General features: G+C 53.4%; 6 protein-coding genes and 1 non-coding gene across 7 annotated transcripts; 4 read left to right on the top strand and 3 right to left on the bottom strand.

The window, feature by feature from the left end:
- The first annotated feature begins 53 nt into the window (after positions 1-53).
- K437DRAFT_254651 (uncharacterized protein) lies at positions 54-1,337 on the top strand. The gene is made up of 3 exons (XM_013389487.1): positions 54-396; positions 470-677; positions 769-1,337. Exons 1-3 carry the CDS (start codon positions 171-173, stop codon positions 1,232-1,234), a joined length of 900 nt encoding a protein of 299 aa, XP_013244941.1. The 5' UTR covers positions 54-170; the 3' UTR covers positions 1,235-1,337.
- K437DRAFT_254649 (PLP-dependent transferase) lies at positions 1,223-3,709 on the bottom strand. The gene is made up of 3 exons (XM_013389486.1): positions 3,377-3,709; positions 2,340-3,289; positions 1,223-2,277 (listed from the first exon to the last, which is right to left on the bottom strand). Exons 1-3 carry the CDS (start codon positions 3,575-3,577, stop codon positions 1,332-1,334), a joined length of 2,097 nt encoding a protein of 698 aa, XP_013244940.1. The 5' UTR covers positions 3,578-3,709; the 3' UTR covers positions 1,223-1,331.
- Positions 3,710-4,194: 485 nt separating this feature from the next.
- K437DRAFT_254648 (uncharacterized protein) lies at positions 4,195-5,268 on the bottom strand. The gene is made up of 3 exons (XM_013389485.1): positions 4,820-5,268; positions 4,506-4,742; positions 4,195-4,425 (listed from the first exon to the last, which is right to left on the bottom strand). Exons 1-3 carry the CDS (start codon positions 4,825-4,827, stop codon positions 4,269-4,271), a joined length of 402 nt encoding a protein of 133 aa, XP_013244939.1. The 5' UTR covers positions 4,828-5,268; the 3' UTR covers positions 4,195-4,268.
- Positions 5,269-5,439: 171 nt separating this feature from the next.
- K437DRAFT_221308 (Molybdopterin biosynthesis MoaE) lies at positions 5,440-6,079 on the top strand (the record flags this gene model as incomplete). Its single annotated transcript, XM_013389484.1, has 2 exons — positions 5,440-5,623; positions 5,688-6,079. Coding segments are annotated over 2 exons (576 nt in total), but the record flags the coding sequence as incomplete, so codon positions are not given.
- An 881-nt stretch (positions 6,080-6,960) lies between these two features.
- K437DRAFT_266948 (uncharacterized protein) lies at positions 6,961-10,819 on the top strand (the record flags this gene model as incomplete). The annotated part of the gene is made up of 15 exons (XM_013389483.1): positions 6,961-7,491; positions 7,561-7,673; positions 7,738-7,862; positions 7,948-8,037; positions 8,101-8,162; positions 8,226-8,404; positions 8,478-8,603; positions 8,672-9,818; positions 9,929-9,964; positions 10,019-10,087; positions 10,146-10,184; positions 10,246-10,374; positions 10,448-10,486; positions 10,548-10,596; positions 10,656-10,819. The coding sequence occupies 15 exons, from the start codon at positions 6,961-6,963 to the stop codon at positions 10,817-10,819; spliced, it is 2,898 nt and encodes a 965-aa protein (XP_013244937.1).
- Positions 10,820-11,042: 223 nt separating this feature from the next.
- Positions 11,043-12,969, bottom strand: K437DRAFT_39829 (uncharacterized protein). The gene is made up of 3 exons (XM_013389433.1): positions 12,168-12,969; positions 11,510-12,055; positions 11,043-11,440 (listed from the first exon to the last, which is right to left on the bottom strand). Exons 1-3 carry the CDS (start codon positions 12,778-12,780, stop codon positions 11,076-11,078), a joined length of 1,524 nt encoding a protein of 507 aa, XP_013244887.1. The 5' UTR covers positions 12,781-12,969; the 3' UTR covers positions 11,043-11,075.
- A 1,739-nt stretch (positions 12,970-14,708) lies between these two features.
- Positions 14,709-14,807, top strand: K437DRAFT_t12. The gene has a single exon. It is a non-coding gene; the product is annotated as a tRNA-Lys (tRNA).
- Positions 14,808-14,853: the final 46 nt, after the last annotated feature.

The following is a 14,853-nucleotide window of genomic DNA, read 5'->3' as shown; positions in this document are numbered from 1 at the left end:
CGCTGCTCACTGCTCGCATGCAGCAACCCTTTTTCTTCTCAGACAACTTGAACGTCCTTGCCTCCAAATAGATCAACCAAACAGGACCAAAAGAGCAACATCGCCGTGTGCCATCGCGCAGTTGACGTTAAAAGGAGGTCTGCAGGCGGAAAAGGAAGAACGAACCCAGGATGCGGTATTACGAGAAGGTCCTGCCGGACCCGGATGAGGTGGTTATGTGCCAGGTGCGGCAAATTGCCGAAATGGGAGCCTACGTGAAGCTGCTCGAATATGACAACGCAGAGGGGATGATTTTGCTCTCCGAGTTGAGTCGGAGACGTATCAGGAGTATCCAAAAGCTCATTCGGGTCGGGAGGAACGAGGTGGTCGTTGTCATGAGGGTGGACAAGGAGAAGGGTAAGTGCAAATGCTTGTCTCCAAAATGCGCTCTTCTGCCGTGCTGCCCGGCGCTCTCGATTTTTCTTTTCAGGATACATTGACTTGTCGAAGCGACGAGTATCGCCAGACGACGTGATCACTTGCGAGGAGCGGTACACCAAGTCGAAGACTGTGGCAAACATCATGTCTCAGGTCGCAGCGCGAATGCAGTTTCCGATCGAGCAGCTCTATGAGCAGATCTGCTGGCCGCTTGACAAGAAGTACGGGCATTGCTACGATGCATTCAAGATCTCCATCTCGTGAGTCTCACTCGCCGAGGTGCTTGTAGCGCTTTTGTTGCAGCAAAATGGACGCTCGTCCTGACTCCCTTTGTTCGTTCCCGAAACGCAGTGAGAAGGAGAAGGTCTTCGAAGACACTTTAGGTCTGCCAGAGAACGTTTTCAACGAAGTGTACGCGAACATTGCACGCAAACTGACACCGCAGCCGGTCAAGATCCGTGCCGACGTGGAAGTCACATGCTTTGGATACGCGGGCATCGACGCTATCAAGAAGGCGCTCAAGGCTGGCGAGGCTGTCGAGACAGAGAGCATCCCAATCACAGTCAAGCTTGTCGCACCGCCGCTGTACGTCGTCATCACCAACACAACCGACAAGACAGGTGGACTGGAGTTGCTAGAGAAGTCGCTTGAAAAGATCGGCGAGTCGATTAAGGCATCCGGGGGACAGATGAACATCAAGATGCAGCCAAAGGCGGTCTCCGAGGTTGAGGACCAGGAGCTCGCACAGCTCATGGCTAGGGTCGAGAAGGAGAACGCAGAAGTCGAGGGTGACGAGGACTCGGAGGATGAGGATTAAGCTGAGCCATTGTCGACACGCAGGCTCCGCCTCTTTGTATTATAGTACAGGTGCCAGCGTCAAAAGGGCTGCCTCTTCCTGGCTGCACGGCGCTATCTCATTGCAAAGTTTTGCGCGCTGCGTCTGCGGCAACACTGAACATCTGTAGCAGCTCCTGTTCATTCTCCAGCCCCACACTGACTCTGACCAAGCTCTTTTCGACGCCGAACTGCGCTGCCCAGTCTAATTCAGTATAGTGTGCTAGAATGGCGTACGGACTTGCTAGCGTGAAGTTGGTTCCGAGCGAGGGCCCTTTTGCACATGAGAGCGCGTCATAGAAGACGCTCGCTGCCGCATCACTTGTAAAGAAAATAGAAAAGAGGCCGCCGTATCCGCCGCCGTTGCCCCCGCTTGACGCTGAACCTGGAATGAGAGGTGTCTTGCGCCTGCATCGATCGTAGTGCTCCCTCGTCTCATACTTTGGATATTGCACCTTCTTGATGACCCGCTCGGCTTCCGGTCGCTGGCTCTCGTGCAGCAACATCTCGCAGAGCAATTCGGCGTTGATGTTGATTCGAACGATACGCGCGATAAAATCACGCGAGTTGCGCTCCATAAATAGCGCATCTTCATCCCAGTACGAGTCTTGAAAGTCTTGCTGCAAGGCCATGCGAAGCGATGCAGCGTGAGGCCCGCGGGGATTGAGCACCAGACTGCCACCCATGACGTTCGTATCGCCGCTGAACACCTTTGTGAGAGAGGAAACGACCATGTCGGCAAATGGGAGGACTTCGACGTTGACGAAATTTCCAATTGTTTCATCGACCACTATCAAGAATGAATGCTTGTCCGCCAAGCTGCGCAGGCGTGGTAGATCGGGGCAGCGTAGGAGAGGATTGGAAGGGAACTCGCAGAAGAGGGCAAGGATGGGGGGCGATCCACTTGATACTTGTGCGTTCAAAACCTTCTCGAGCTCGTCAATCTCTTCATCAGTCCCGTTGCCGAAATGATGGCAGCCTGGTCCCCACTTTTGCAGAATCTTGAGCGTGTCGGTGTATGGGAATCTGCGGGGCCAAGTTTGTGTACATGAAAACATGGATCAAGAATAATTTGTCCTGGAACTCACCCGAAGCAAACACTCTTCCCAACCGCTTCTTCACCAGACTCGGTCCGTTTTTCCAGCATCGCAATCTGATGTGCATGAAATATCGCGCTCATGCCGGTTGGAAACAAGTAGACATCATCCCCGGTGACGCCAGTCCCTGATCGAGTTGTTTCTCCAGCTTCGGGATCAGCTGTCTCCTCGTAGTCTGCACTGCACCCGCCATCAGTATGGCCAATAAAGGACGCCCGGTCCGCAAGCAGGGTTCCTGCAATCCGTCGCCGAAGCGCCCTCTTTGCACGCGTAGCGGATGTAAGCGTCAAATTTCTTCCATAGCGCTCTTCCACGTAGACAGACTGATCTGGACTCATGCTCTCATCTGGGAGACTGAGGTCTAAGTCTCTGAGAGATGCCGTGCTGTTGGCCAGCGAGGGCGGGTCGATATTGTCAGACGGAATGGTCGACTTTCCTCGAGCGTAATGGCGGTTGCGAAAGTGAGGTCGGGGGTAAGTCGGAGATATCGGTTGGGCGTTGCCTGCACCTGTATTAGCATTTGCTTGTCCTGGCTTGCGGGATTCTTGGATAAGGTAGAGACAGCGCTCTGCCATTCGACTCGAAATGCCATCACCAGTGTGTTGCCAGTATGCTTTGGCCAGAGGAAAGAATTCCTTCGGGAACAGGATGATGTAGATCTTAACAGTATTCAGCGCTGAGCAGGGGTCAGCCTGTGCATTCTCTCTTTCTTCGGCTACCTGATCTTCGAACGCTCCGCTTGCTAGTGGCGGAGAATCGGTCGGTGGCAGAAGGCAGAAGCGGACGATGCGAACAGGAAGGGAAGGTGGAGTGGTGCCCGAAAACATTTTGGCGTGATGTGACTGCATAAAGTCGCGACAGCTATCTGCAATCTTCGCGGTGGGGACAAGGAGGGAAGATTCGTCCGGCTTAGCGAATTTGGATTCGAGGTGAGCCGCAAGCTGCAAAGTGAGCATCCGCATGTTGAGTACCCCCATACCGCTCTTCCGGAAGCGAAGTTTAAGCCTGCAAGTGATGGAGAGTCTCACCTTCTGTATGCTGCGATGAATAAAGAATCTGGGATAACCTGTCTCCATGACGTCGGTCAGACGGCCTTCCTCGTAGTCGATGTTATCCTGCCATGTCGGTAGCGACACTGATACAGCGTGTGGAATGTCAGCAGGGATGCCTTTGCCGACCGCCACCGCAACGTGCTGCGAGGTGACCGTGGGCCCGTTTGCTGCGGTCATATTTCATACCCGTCCTCTTCGCAATCAAGGAATGTTGTCAACTAATGCCAGCCCTTACGTTCATTCACTTCGCCTGTGGTGTCTTTGGAAATCGAGAGGACAGCTTACGCCGAAAATGTAGGTCACTCGGTGCTTAACAGGGCATGATCGCACAACCCAACCAATAACGAAACGTTAGTCAGACCACGCAAGACTTTAGTTCAGCACAATACGGCGGAAATATAGGGCCCACACAATTTGCGGCCGAGAAACTACGAGTGGAGTCAAAGCCCAGAATTTGGGACACAATAGACTCTAATGGGCAGATTTTCTATCTCATTTCGCTCAATTACATATCGGGCCTCGCTATTTCAATCGGCAGAATTTGAGACTCTTAAAGTCCTCCCAAGGGTAGTGCTTCAGGAGATTGATCTCACGGTTGTGGGTTCGAGTCCCACGTGGGGCGGCCTCCTTTTTTCCCCGTCATGGTGATTTTTTGCTGTTGTAGGTGCGTGTTCATATAGGATTCAGTTTGTAAGATTTCATCAGCCTGTGGGAGGTCTTTTTTTGTAATGAGCCCGCTAGTGACATCAATAAATGGTATGAGAAGGCCAAAAGCAGCTCAAGAGTTGTTGTACCCAACGGCGGCAGCCTAACATCAAAAAATGGTATTTCAAAACTGCGTTATGTTTGAGGTCGCATCTTTCTACGGTCATCGCAATTCTTGGACATATGCGCTCGGTACGATCCCCTCTCTCCGTTTCCCGTCCATGCTTCTTCCCCTCCACCAATCATCTGATATCCGCTCGAGAAGCACCAAACGTTCGCCCTTGGCCAGCTCCAGATCATCCGCTTCGTTTTTAGGATACCTGCAGTTACACAATGGAAAGCTCTTTCAGCCAGTGTTTTGTACCACGGAAAACATTGGACGTTGTGTTTTATCACGCACGCATATATCGCCTCTGCATACATTACGGCGTCCGGATCCCCCTCTTCTGCTGGCCTTGCCTCTTCGGTGGACACAACAGGGTTTCGCCCCGTAGGTGGTGGTGGCGCTTGTGAGTTTACATTTACAGCTCCAGATGTCGATTTCGAAGTGGGATCATCAGGACTCGCTCCAGCGCGGAGCTCTGCCATTTCCTCGGCAATCGCGATGGGATCCAATTGCGGTCGCTGAGAAAAGTATCTAAACCATGTTTCAAGTAAATAGAAAAATATGTCAGCATGGAGCAACAGCAGCGTCAGAGCAGGTGTTGAACGTACTCATCCATGATGTTAAAGAACGCGTCGCATTCATGATCAGGCAGATTAGAAAACATGTTGCTGAACGGTTGGAAAGTGGCGCAGCCTGTTCGATCGTTCAGAATATGCGTGGGTCAGTTGATGACAGAACACGAAGCAAGTGTGCGCTGAAGGTGTGTCGGGGGTAGCCCACGCTTGAGGATGGGGCGACTTAACAGACTTGCTTAATGATCGATCCGAAGCGAAAATATCGTTGTTGATCTATATACCTGTATGGACGAGCTGTGGGGAACAGTGGACCAGAATTAGGGACTCTCTGTCTCGTCTCTCCGTCTGCCTTGACTCTTTCCCTTGGCCCTCGGGGAAATCGGAAGAGCCGGGATTGAAGAGACGTGGACTGTGGGCCTCGGGGACTTTTCTTGTGGCCCGTGGGCCGCCTGCGGCGTGGGAGGACACCTTATGAATTGCGCGGTGCGAATCATGAGATTCCATGTGTAAGAATTACGATGAAGGATATGATATTGGGCGGCAATCAACCGTGCGCTACCACAAGTGTGGTCTGAGGAGTGTTGATGAGGTCGCAGGCGGAAACAGGGCATATATATCCAGAGGGTTACCCCGTACACTGATGTCTGCTACAGGGCAAGATGGAAGCACACGACGAGGTACGGAGCTCAACTTCAGGCTCACTCAACAACGAGGACGGAGACGCATTCACCCTGACTTTGGAGCCTCTCGATGAGGCCAGAGCCATGAAATTTGTTCGTAGCCCGTCGGCTGGTGCGACTTGCATGTTCGTCGGCACGACGCGGGACACATTTCAAGGTGAGGGCCGCGCCACACGGGCTTTGTCTGCCTGCCCACCGCTGATTGTACACGATGACTACAGAAAGGACAGTCAACAGACTAGAGTACGAGGCATACTCCAAGCTGGCGCTCAAAACGATGCGATCAATTGTGCAAAAGGCGCGCAGCGGCCAGTTGCAACCCACTGTCGAAGGCAGAGACCTCCCATCTTCTGATCGCCTTCTTCATGGGCAAACGGTGACTCGAATATACATGAGTCATAGACTAGGTGTAGTGCCCGTGGGCGAGAGCAGCATTGTCATTGCCGTATCAAGTCCACATCGGCGAGAATCGTTCGAAGTTGCTGAGTGGCTGTTGGAACAGGTCAAGCGCGAAGTCCCTATTTGGAAACGCGAGGTGTATGCAGAAGGGCAGCGTGATCTAGCAAGTGGCAGCCAGTCGACATGGAAGGCTAATTTCCCTACAGCCGCTTAGCCTTCTTGACTCGGATGTGTAGAAAGCGCAATGTCATCTGATATAGAAGCGTCAGCATCAGGTTTCGACCCTTCGGAACGATTTCAGGCTTGCCACAACCGTCCGTAGCACGCTCCACCTTGACACTCGCAGCCGACGGCCGTTTTCGATCTTTGCAAAATATCACCGCCTCACCAACTGTCCCTCTCGTTGCAGTTTCGCACCACCCATAGAAAGACAGCATACATCAACTTGAAGGCTGGACCCAGGCGGCGTGGTAACTTCTTCTCGCCGCCACTCCATCTCACCTTCGAGGCGTTTTCTATACCATGGATCCGCTCGTGGGGGGCGCAGGAAATCTAGGTGCAAGTGCCAATCATGTTCTGAATACCAAGGCTTCTGACGACGACGAGCGTGCAGCTATAAGTTCTTTCACATTCAGAAAACGAGGGCCACCAGGACCCCTACCATTCTCAGCGCGCTCACATCATTTTGCAGAAGATCACTTGGAAACCAATAAAAGCGCGAAATCGACCAGCTTGCCACTGGCGCATATCTCTCCCAAGCATAACTCGCAAGCGGTGTCCATCGCCCCATTTGAGCCAAAGATAGGAGCCAACATGTTTCGTGGCTTCGGGCACGCGTCGAGACCTGACTCCCATGAGAAGCATAGCCTTGAATCGCCAGGCAATGATCTCTCTCAAAACGCTCTACTTACGCGTACGGAGATATCATCAACCGCGCAGGCAGAACAAACGACTGTGCGCGCAAATGATGCCACGCAACCGGATGTCTTCGTCTTGGACTTTGGCGAGGCGCGCTGTCCATTTCGGTCCCTGGGCCCAGTGTATACACCCGGAACAGCTTCGATAGTCTTCAAAGACACAGAGTCAAATGACAAGATGAAAATTAAACCACCCACAGTTTCTACAGAGAGCATACAATCGGCTTGGAAAGGCATTGCGTCAGGAAGCGAATGTCCAAGGCCATTTGCAGACCGCTCCACAAACCAGAACGTGCCGAAAACATCCGCAATCAGCCTAGACCCACTCACAAATCTTTGCCCCATTTCACCTCTCAACGCCTTGAGATCCTCGAAGGCAGATGAAGCTGTGCCTCCGGCCGGCAGACGTGTGGCACCCCATCTTCAACAATCTGAGGTTGCGGCATCATCGAAGCGAACGCGGGAGGTGGTTAAGCCAAACGTCCCAGACGAGGCGGATGCCGAAACGACTGTTTTGAAGCGACCTCGCTTGCCCGTCACTTCGAACGAGGTGTCCAATGGTCGGGCGGATGGAGACGGCATAAGGTTGACTCGTGTTCCAGCATCTGTTGCTGATAAAGCCAAATCCCATGGTCTGGAAGTAATTGCGTCCATCGTTGACCAGCATCGAGAGCAGTACATCTCGCTAGAGGTCAAGAACGAGGCATTGGTAGGCGTCAAGCAGGCTGTATGCATGCTTGTATCGCTTTAGTTCAACTGACAAAGACCTCATAAGCAGATGTCAGAGGTCGGAGAGCTGAAGAAAGCCCTGAAGGCCAGAGATGCATATGCTACTGCGCTCAAGGAGAAAGCCAAATCGCTCGTGGCTCGTGCGCAGACAGCAATGCAGGGGTCAGTGGACATAAATGATTATCTTTGAGCTAACGGAGCGCTGAATATTCGTGCACGCGCTCAGAGCTCTTGATGTCAAGGAACTTTGGACGGATCACCGTGCGCGTATGCAGGAGCTGCTCAAGACTTGCAGCGTCAAGGTCGTTGATGTCGAAGGGATGCGAGAACAGTTTGCGAAGTTGACGAGGAGTAAGTCGCCCAGATATTGATCGTCCGTACCAATTACAGCTCCCACTCATCCAAGTCCCCCGTGACCGGTGCTATCGCAATTAAGACGAGGTCGCCGAGGCGCTGCAGACGATCGCCTCTCTTCGTGGTGAAGCGAAAGACATCCGTGGCTTGTATCAGACATCTGAAGAGAAATGTGAGCGATGCTCAGCGATGAAATGAAGTCGAGAAGAAAGAATAATTACTTTTTCTCCCACAGCGAAAGAGGTACTCCGAGTGCAGAGGGAATATTTGGAACAGATCAAATTCGACCATGCTGAGGTACGTGCAAGAATGCCTCTTTGGTGCCATCCGGGCTAATATGAGTCTTTAAGTCCTTCTCAGCATGCAGCCAAGGTCAAGGAGACGGATGCCGAAGTCAAGAAGCTCACCACTGAAAAGCACTTGCTCGTTAACGAGCTGGTGCAGAAGGACTCCGACATTACCCATCTCCGAGAGGCTCGTGACTCATTGGAGGCCACTATTGTCGAAAAAGAGAGCGATAGCCAGAAGACGCGGGAACAGTGAGAGCGACTTCCCGCCTGGTGCAGTCTTGACACCGTTGTCACGCTCATTGCACCCTTGTTCTTGCTTAAGAGTGTTACAACTTAAGAAGGAGCTCGAACAGACGCACGAAGAGAAGTTGAGCTTGCAGAAGCGTCTCGCCTCGACCGGTGCACAGCTTCATGGAGCTCAGAATAACCTTTGCGCGCATGAAAAAAAGTATCAGTTGCATACTCTTGAGGAAAAGAGCAGGGGGCTGTACCTGACTCACCACTTGCACCTCGCAGAGTCCAAGAGACCCTCAAGAAGCTGGCAGAACTGGAGATCAAGGTAGATGCCCTTACAAGTGCGCACGAAGCAGATCTCACACAGCTCAGCGAGGCCCAGTCACACATTCAAGAGCTCGAAACAGCTCGAGACGATGCGCTGAGGGCCGGCGAATCTCTTCGCGCGGCCAATGACGATATACAAGAACGCTTCGAAGCACTTGCTCGTTCCTCGGATGAGCATCGCAACAAATGTGCTACCTTACTTGCAAGTAATGAAGCCTTGGAAGAGAAGCTTCAATCCGCAAACAAGAGCTATAGCGAGCTCGAATATCTACCTACAGCTCTCTCTGAAGCACAGTGCGAGATCAAGCTGTATGGCTCGCGTCTTCAATCTGCGCTCGAGGACCATCGCTTGTTGCAAGAGAGATTCTATGCGTTACAAAAGAAGCTCAGCCAAACCGAAGCTGAGAAGGCGCTTCAGGTCGAGCAAAGTTACACGCTGCGCAAGGACCTGGCCGAGAAAGAAGATCAATCTATTGAAGCGCAAGAGTCTCACAGCAAGGCATTGCAAGATACAAAGCAAGCGTGGCAGAAGGAGAGCGCGAGCCTGAAGCTAGATCTGGAAATACACAGAGTTCAGCATGCACACGAAGTGCAGAGCTTGGAGCAAAGGATCGAAGACATGCAACAAAGCATGACCGAGAAGCAGAGTCTGCTCAGAGCCGCAGAAACAGGGAGAGTTGCAGCCGAAACGCATTTGGAGCGTGTCACCGCCGAATTGGCGACAATATCGCGTACTGCCAATGGCGAGTCCGATATTTGTGCTGGTCTCAAAGCAGAACTTGCAAACGCGCGAAATGCGAAAGCGGATGCCAAAGAAAAGATGGCAGAGCTTCAAGAACGGTGCGACGTCCAAAACACGGGCATGAGTCAACTCAAAGACCAAGCGGTAATCCTGCAAACGAAAATTGTGCATATGGAAGGCGTCTTACGACAAACCGAAGAGAAGGCTTCGGCCCGTCAAGCGGAGTACGACAAAAGAGTGATGACTCTGGAACAGGAAATCAATCGTCTTCGCGAGCAGCTTGTGCAGGCAGAGCAGGATGCAGAGCTGGGCTCGACTGTTGACGGAGGTGTCATGGAGCGCTTCAAAAGTGGGAACCTGGTGAGTATCGCTTATACGTGGTCGAATTGAGGGAATGCACCTTGCATCAAGGGCCCAATCCAACCTTTTTCTCGCTTTGAAGCTGAAAGCTGACACCGATCGGTTTGCAGACCGCGTCCGAAGGCGCGCTCGTCCGAGAAATTTCTGTAAGGTCTTATTGGGCCATTCGATGGTGACGCCTCTGACACAGAGTATTGCAGGATGCGAATCACCGCGAGATGACTCGCTTGGCCAACGAATTGAAGAAGGCACAAGCAGAATTCAGGAAAGTGCGCTCCAGCTTCGGGAATTGTTTTCTCCACATCGTTGCTCACGAGTTCTCTCCAGGCTGATGCCCAGAACAAGACCCTGCTCAAGAAGATCAATGTGAGCTTATTCGTGTGCTTGAGATGGTCTTAACGTGCTCATCTGACTAATGTCTGTAAAGGCCCAGCAGCATATCGACGCTAAAGGAGTGAATGAAGGACCTATCAGACACGCCACGTCAACCAAACGCCAAATCTTACTTCCATCGTCTGACGAGCAATCGGTTTCCTCCAACTTTGAGCACATCCTTGTGTGTAGCAATGGACCTCGGTCCATGTCCAACGATATATTGAGCTGTTCCACCTTCGTTGCATGTTCTACAGGACCAAGAGCGGGATGCTGAACCTGCCAGCATTGTTGCGGTAAGAGCATGCGCGGGGTTTGTTCCAGGCCTAGGCCCACTGATATTCTTCGGACCAACAGACGTCGATGACATTGTCCCGAGGCGGACAAAGGTCCTTGATGAAGCGAAGTGAGTGCAGCCTCGGCTCGGCAATGTACGGCCAGGCTGATGTGTGCGGTCACCAACAGTGACTAGAGGCGTGCGGCCGGAGCACACAGGGCACTCGGCGCCGATCGCAAAGTCTCGTGGTACTGATGCAGCGCAGACGGACTCGAACGCGTTCAGCGAGGTAGAGCCGGACAATGCGGTGACTGTCGGACCAAGTGTCAGGCGCACCGCTCGAAGATCGTAATACGCTTCTGGCAGACGGCAACGACGGCGATGAAATCACTCGAGTCCTTCGCGCGAGAGGAAGTATACTGTGCAGCGTCAGCAACAATGGTAATTGAGGCAAAGGAAGTACAACTAAGATATCTGCAAATGGTACGGCACATTTTGATCAATGCAAATGTCAACGAGCTCGGCCAATGGGGGTATGAGTGAGCAGAAGGGGGTACGAAGTAACTGCTAGCAGGAGAGACTTCGAGCCACACAGAAGCACAGCGGTGTCACCCTTGCATTGGATACACGGAGCCTACGTTGGCATGGTATCCATCTGATTGCGCGTGTTGCACGCTGGACGTTGCACCTGGCGGGCCCGAGTCGCCTGCGGCGGGATGCTGAAGGCTCGAAGCGTAGCTTGCGGCGGACCCGTGGCTGGAGTGGTGCGGGTCGGACGATGATGCCGTGTGGTGGTTCGTTGCTGCGTTCGTGTCGCCCCCGCCGCCCACACCTTGCCCACTACCGCTGTTGCTGGCCGAAGCTGAAATCGAAGTATTTTGTTTGCGCGAGTCTGCAACTTGCGATTGCAGTGATTCGATCTCTTTGAGCAAATCGTCTCGCTCGGTGCGCAAGTTGTTGATGTGTTCGACAGCTATGTGGGTGCAAAGCATGTTAGCGGCGCAGGTGTGGCACGGGGGTACTGGACATTGCATGTGCTCACCTTTACTCAAGATCTCCCATTTGCTTGTCTTGGGGCCCCTGTCGACGGGAAGCTGCTCGCGCAAGTCATCAAACAGATCCTTCATCTCTCTCCTCCGCTTCCTCTCCGCAATCTTGTGGCTGTTCCTCAGCTCTGGGCTTCGACTGTACGGCGTGTCCCTACGATCGGGCAGTAAGATCGCTTTGCCGCTCGATGCCGTCCGAGAACCCTCTGCAGCGTTGCCGGTACCATCTCCGATGCTATTCGAAGAGGAGGAGGATCCGGCAAACGACTCGCGCCTGGCCGAGTCTCTTTCCTCGTCTGGGGTAGATATGCCTGGCGGGGGTAGCCGCGCAGGCCGCTGGACTGCATTCGAGTAGAGCTGCCTAGAATCATGTGGCTGCCCTGTTGGCGCTGACATGTGGGGCTGCTCCGCCGGATGGGAAGGATGAGAGGGATGTGGACTTGGATGTGAGTGGGGGTGCGAATGTGGATAGAAAGGTGCTTGGTTCAATGCATCGGCCTGAGTAGGGCCAGGGGGAAAGGACGAGAAAGATGGACGACGTTCTTCCATACCTGACCAAAAATTGAGGAAAGTTGAAGGTAAAGCGAAAGAAATGAAGGAAAAATCAGATCAACTCAGCGTGCTTAATGATGGAGGAGATAGAAAGCTGCGCACCATTTGTCAAAGGGGGTAGGTTCACGTGCGGCCTCCCTGAGGCTCCCAGGCCCGCATGCGACCCCATCGGTCTGCCCAAGCCTTTTCTGGCCGTCGAGTTGCTTCCACTGAGCGCAGGGCTGGAGTGCGGCCCTGCGCCTGCTGGATGAGCATTGCTTGGAGCAGACAGGTTGCTGCTGGGGAGGTCATTGAACTGGATCGAGGAACGACCTCGACCCGCGCCGAACAGGGCGGCGGATTCGCCACCCGAGTTATTCCAGGTTGGGCCTATGCCCGCATTGGAGCCTCCATATCCATTCCCACCCAGCCCCAATGATGACCCGAGGCCTGATGCAGAGACACCGGTCCCCGATCCATGCAGCCCGCTGCCGCCTGAACTCGCGTTGGCGGAGCCGTTGAAGTGCGCTGAGGCGCTTGCTGCCATGCTTGCATGCAGCACCGGGTCCGTCGAGCCTCTGCGCCCGCTCACAGCGCCATAGAACGAGTTCAGATGGGCATACGGGGCATGGGCTGGCGCATGGACGACGGATAGATGGTGGCTGCTGCCGCCGCCGGGTGCAGAGTGGTGAAGAAAGGGACCGGTGGAGCTGGAGCTGTGTTGTTGGCGTGCCATGGCGAGCAACCTTTGTCGTCGCTTCCGCTGCTGCTGCTGTAGCGCTACTTCCTTCGCTTCCCAAGGACAGAATATGGGATGCAGCTGAAGATGCGACCTACGAAGTGAATGATGGTTACGGAGAACCAGTCGAAGGCAATGTATAGACGGACTGATGGACTGCTCTTTTGGAGTTGGAACAGTGATCCTGGGCTGGGTGGTTGTTCGCTAGCGTGATCCTGCGGCGTGGCGGTAGGCGGCGCAGTCTCCGATGGCAGCTGAGATGGCAGCCCAAGCAAAGAAGGAAAAAGAAAGAAAGAAGAGGCGATCGCCGCAGGCGCTGGCGCGGCCACTTGAACTTTAATCGGAGCTGCTCACGTGGGCTCAGCGAGCGCTGCATTAATTAATGCGCTTGTTGCGCTGTAGTACCCGCGGCCGTAAGGATTTAACCACATGCTCGTATGTACCAGTCACGAACATGCATAGTAAATACCGCCATGCTGCGCACGGCATGGAGTCTGGTGAGTTGAGCCAGTAGAAGAGAGACTGCCCACATGGATGCTGCGCACGGGTGTTGGGCTGAGTGTCTCTGAAGAAATGTGTGCTGTGCATTTTGAAACTCTTCGAGCAGATCGCACACCAAATTGTGGGTTCTGCGGCTGCCTCTGAGTTGCTCGCCACTTGGCATTTTGCCGGCTCTCTCGCTCGCTCTCTTTCTCGGGTCATTTGCATGGCAGGCACGTGGTTGGCAGAGTCGCGAGTAATAACCCCATCCCCGCCACACACTCCACGCGGGAACAATTCCATCTCATGGGTAGCTGCCCACGTGTTCGCAGATATTTTGACTTTCGAGCCTTCGAGCCAACGAATGGACCTAAGAAGAGCCATCTACTCATCCTAGAGAAGTCATCGGGCATCTTCCATCGACAAGCTTGTAACGAAAATAAATTCTTTGTGAGAGACCACTTTGACGACTCCCTTGAAGCCAGAGGATGTGGTGCCACGCGAACCACTCACGTCCCAACCGTGGCGAAAGGCGAGGATTCAGGCCATCACCCACTGGGTGGCATTCGTGCTCCGCAAACCTCAAAAGCGGCTTGAATGCAACGAAACAGCGTCAATTCCCGCCGAGTAGAACGTATAGAAGGCAAAAAGCGTTCGTGAAAACTCTGCGTCCATCTTCGTTCGCTGCCGCTCCTGCTCTGCGGGCCGAAGGCTTGTGGCCTTGGCGGCCTGTTGGCAAGCATGCGTCAGAATGCTCTTCCATTCCACTTGCTATTGCGCAGGCATTGCTAAGCAAACAGGGAAATGGGGAAAAGGAGGCCAGACATGCGCCGATGGCACCAAACCGAGAATGAATGCCACAGGCTTTTCTAGAAAGGGGCTCCAGCAGGCTGTCAATTCAATGAGACTTCGGTCGCCTGAGCAACATTCCCAGAGCCCAGACTGCACAGCAACAAACATAGCATTCGCTTACACTGTAATTGCTGTTCTTTTAACAACTACACCTGCGCGTACCCTCGTGCTTGTGCACGTGGGTCGCAGTCCACTGCTGCTTTGTATCGTGATATCAGACTCCCGTGCACCCAACAATGCCATTGCCACTCAGTTACAGCAGGCGCGCGGGTTGTGGAGTCCTTTTACCCGTCGAATGCATGGCGTTGTTGCCTCCGATGGCTTGGGGTTCTCCCTGGACAGGGAGGAAGGACATGTGCTGCCAACGTTAGAAGTAGGGAAAGCACCCTGAACTCTATTGTGCGCTTGGCGCCCATGAAGCGCAACCTTCCAAAAGGGTGACATCGTGACTTGAGAAAGTCACGTGTGACAAACACTGTCGACTTTGGGGAGAAGCTGTGGATGTGGACGCATGAGCGGGGGCGTGCCTCGTGGGGAGGCTTCCGCAGTCTTATTGACTTAAGTTATACTAAGTAAAAATAGCACTCATGTCAGCTCTGCTATTTCAATGGCCAGAATTCGGGACTTTTATTCACCTCTTGAAGAGGGAAGTCGCGATCCCGCGGTTGTGGGTTCGAGTCCCACGTGGAGCGAGCATTTCTTTTTGCCGTTCCGTACTTTGGCCGCTCTGCAAGGTTT

Source organism: Tilletiaria anomala (assembly GCF_000711695.1).
Source record: "Tilletiaria anomala UBC 951 chromosome Unknown K437scaffold_14, whole genome shotgun sequence".
Taxonomy (NCBI): domain Eukaryota; kingdom Fungi; phylum Basidiomycota; class Exobasidiomycetes; order Georgefischeriales; family Tilletiariaceae; genus Tilletiaria; species Tilletiaria anomala.
Note: the sequence above shows the minus strand (reverse complement) of the source record. Positions and strands in the feature narration are given on the sequence as shown.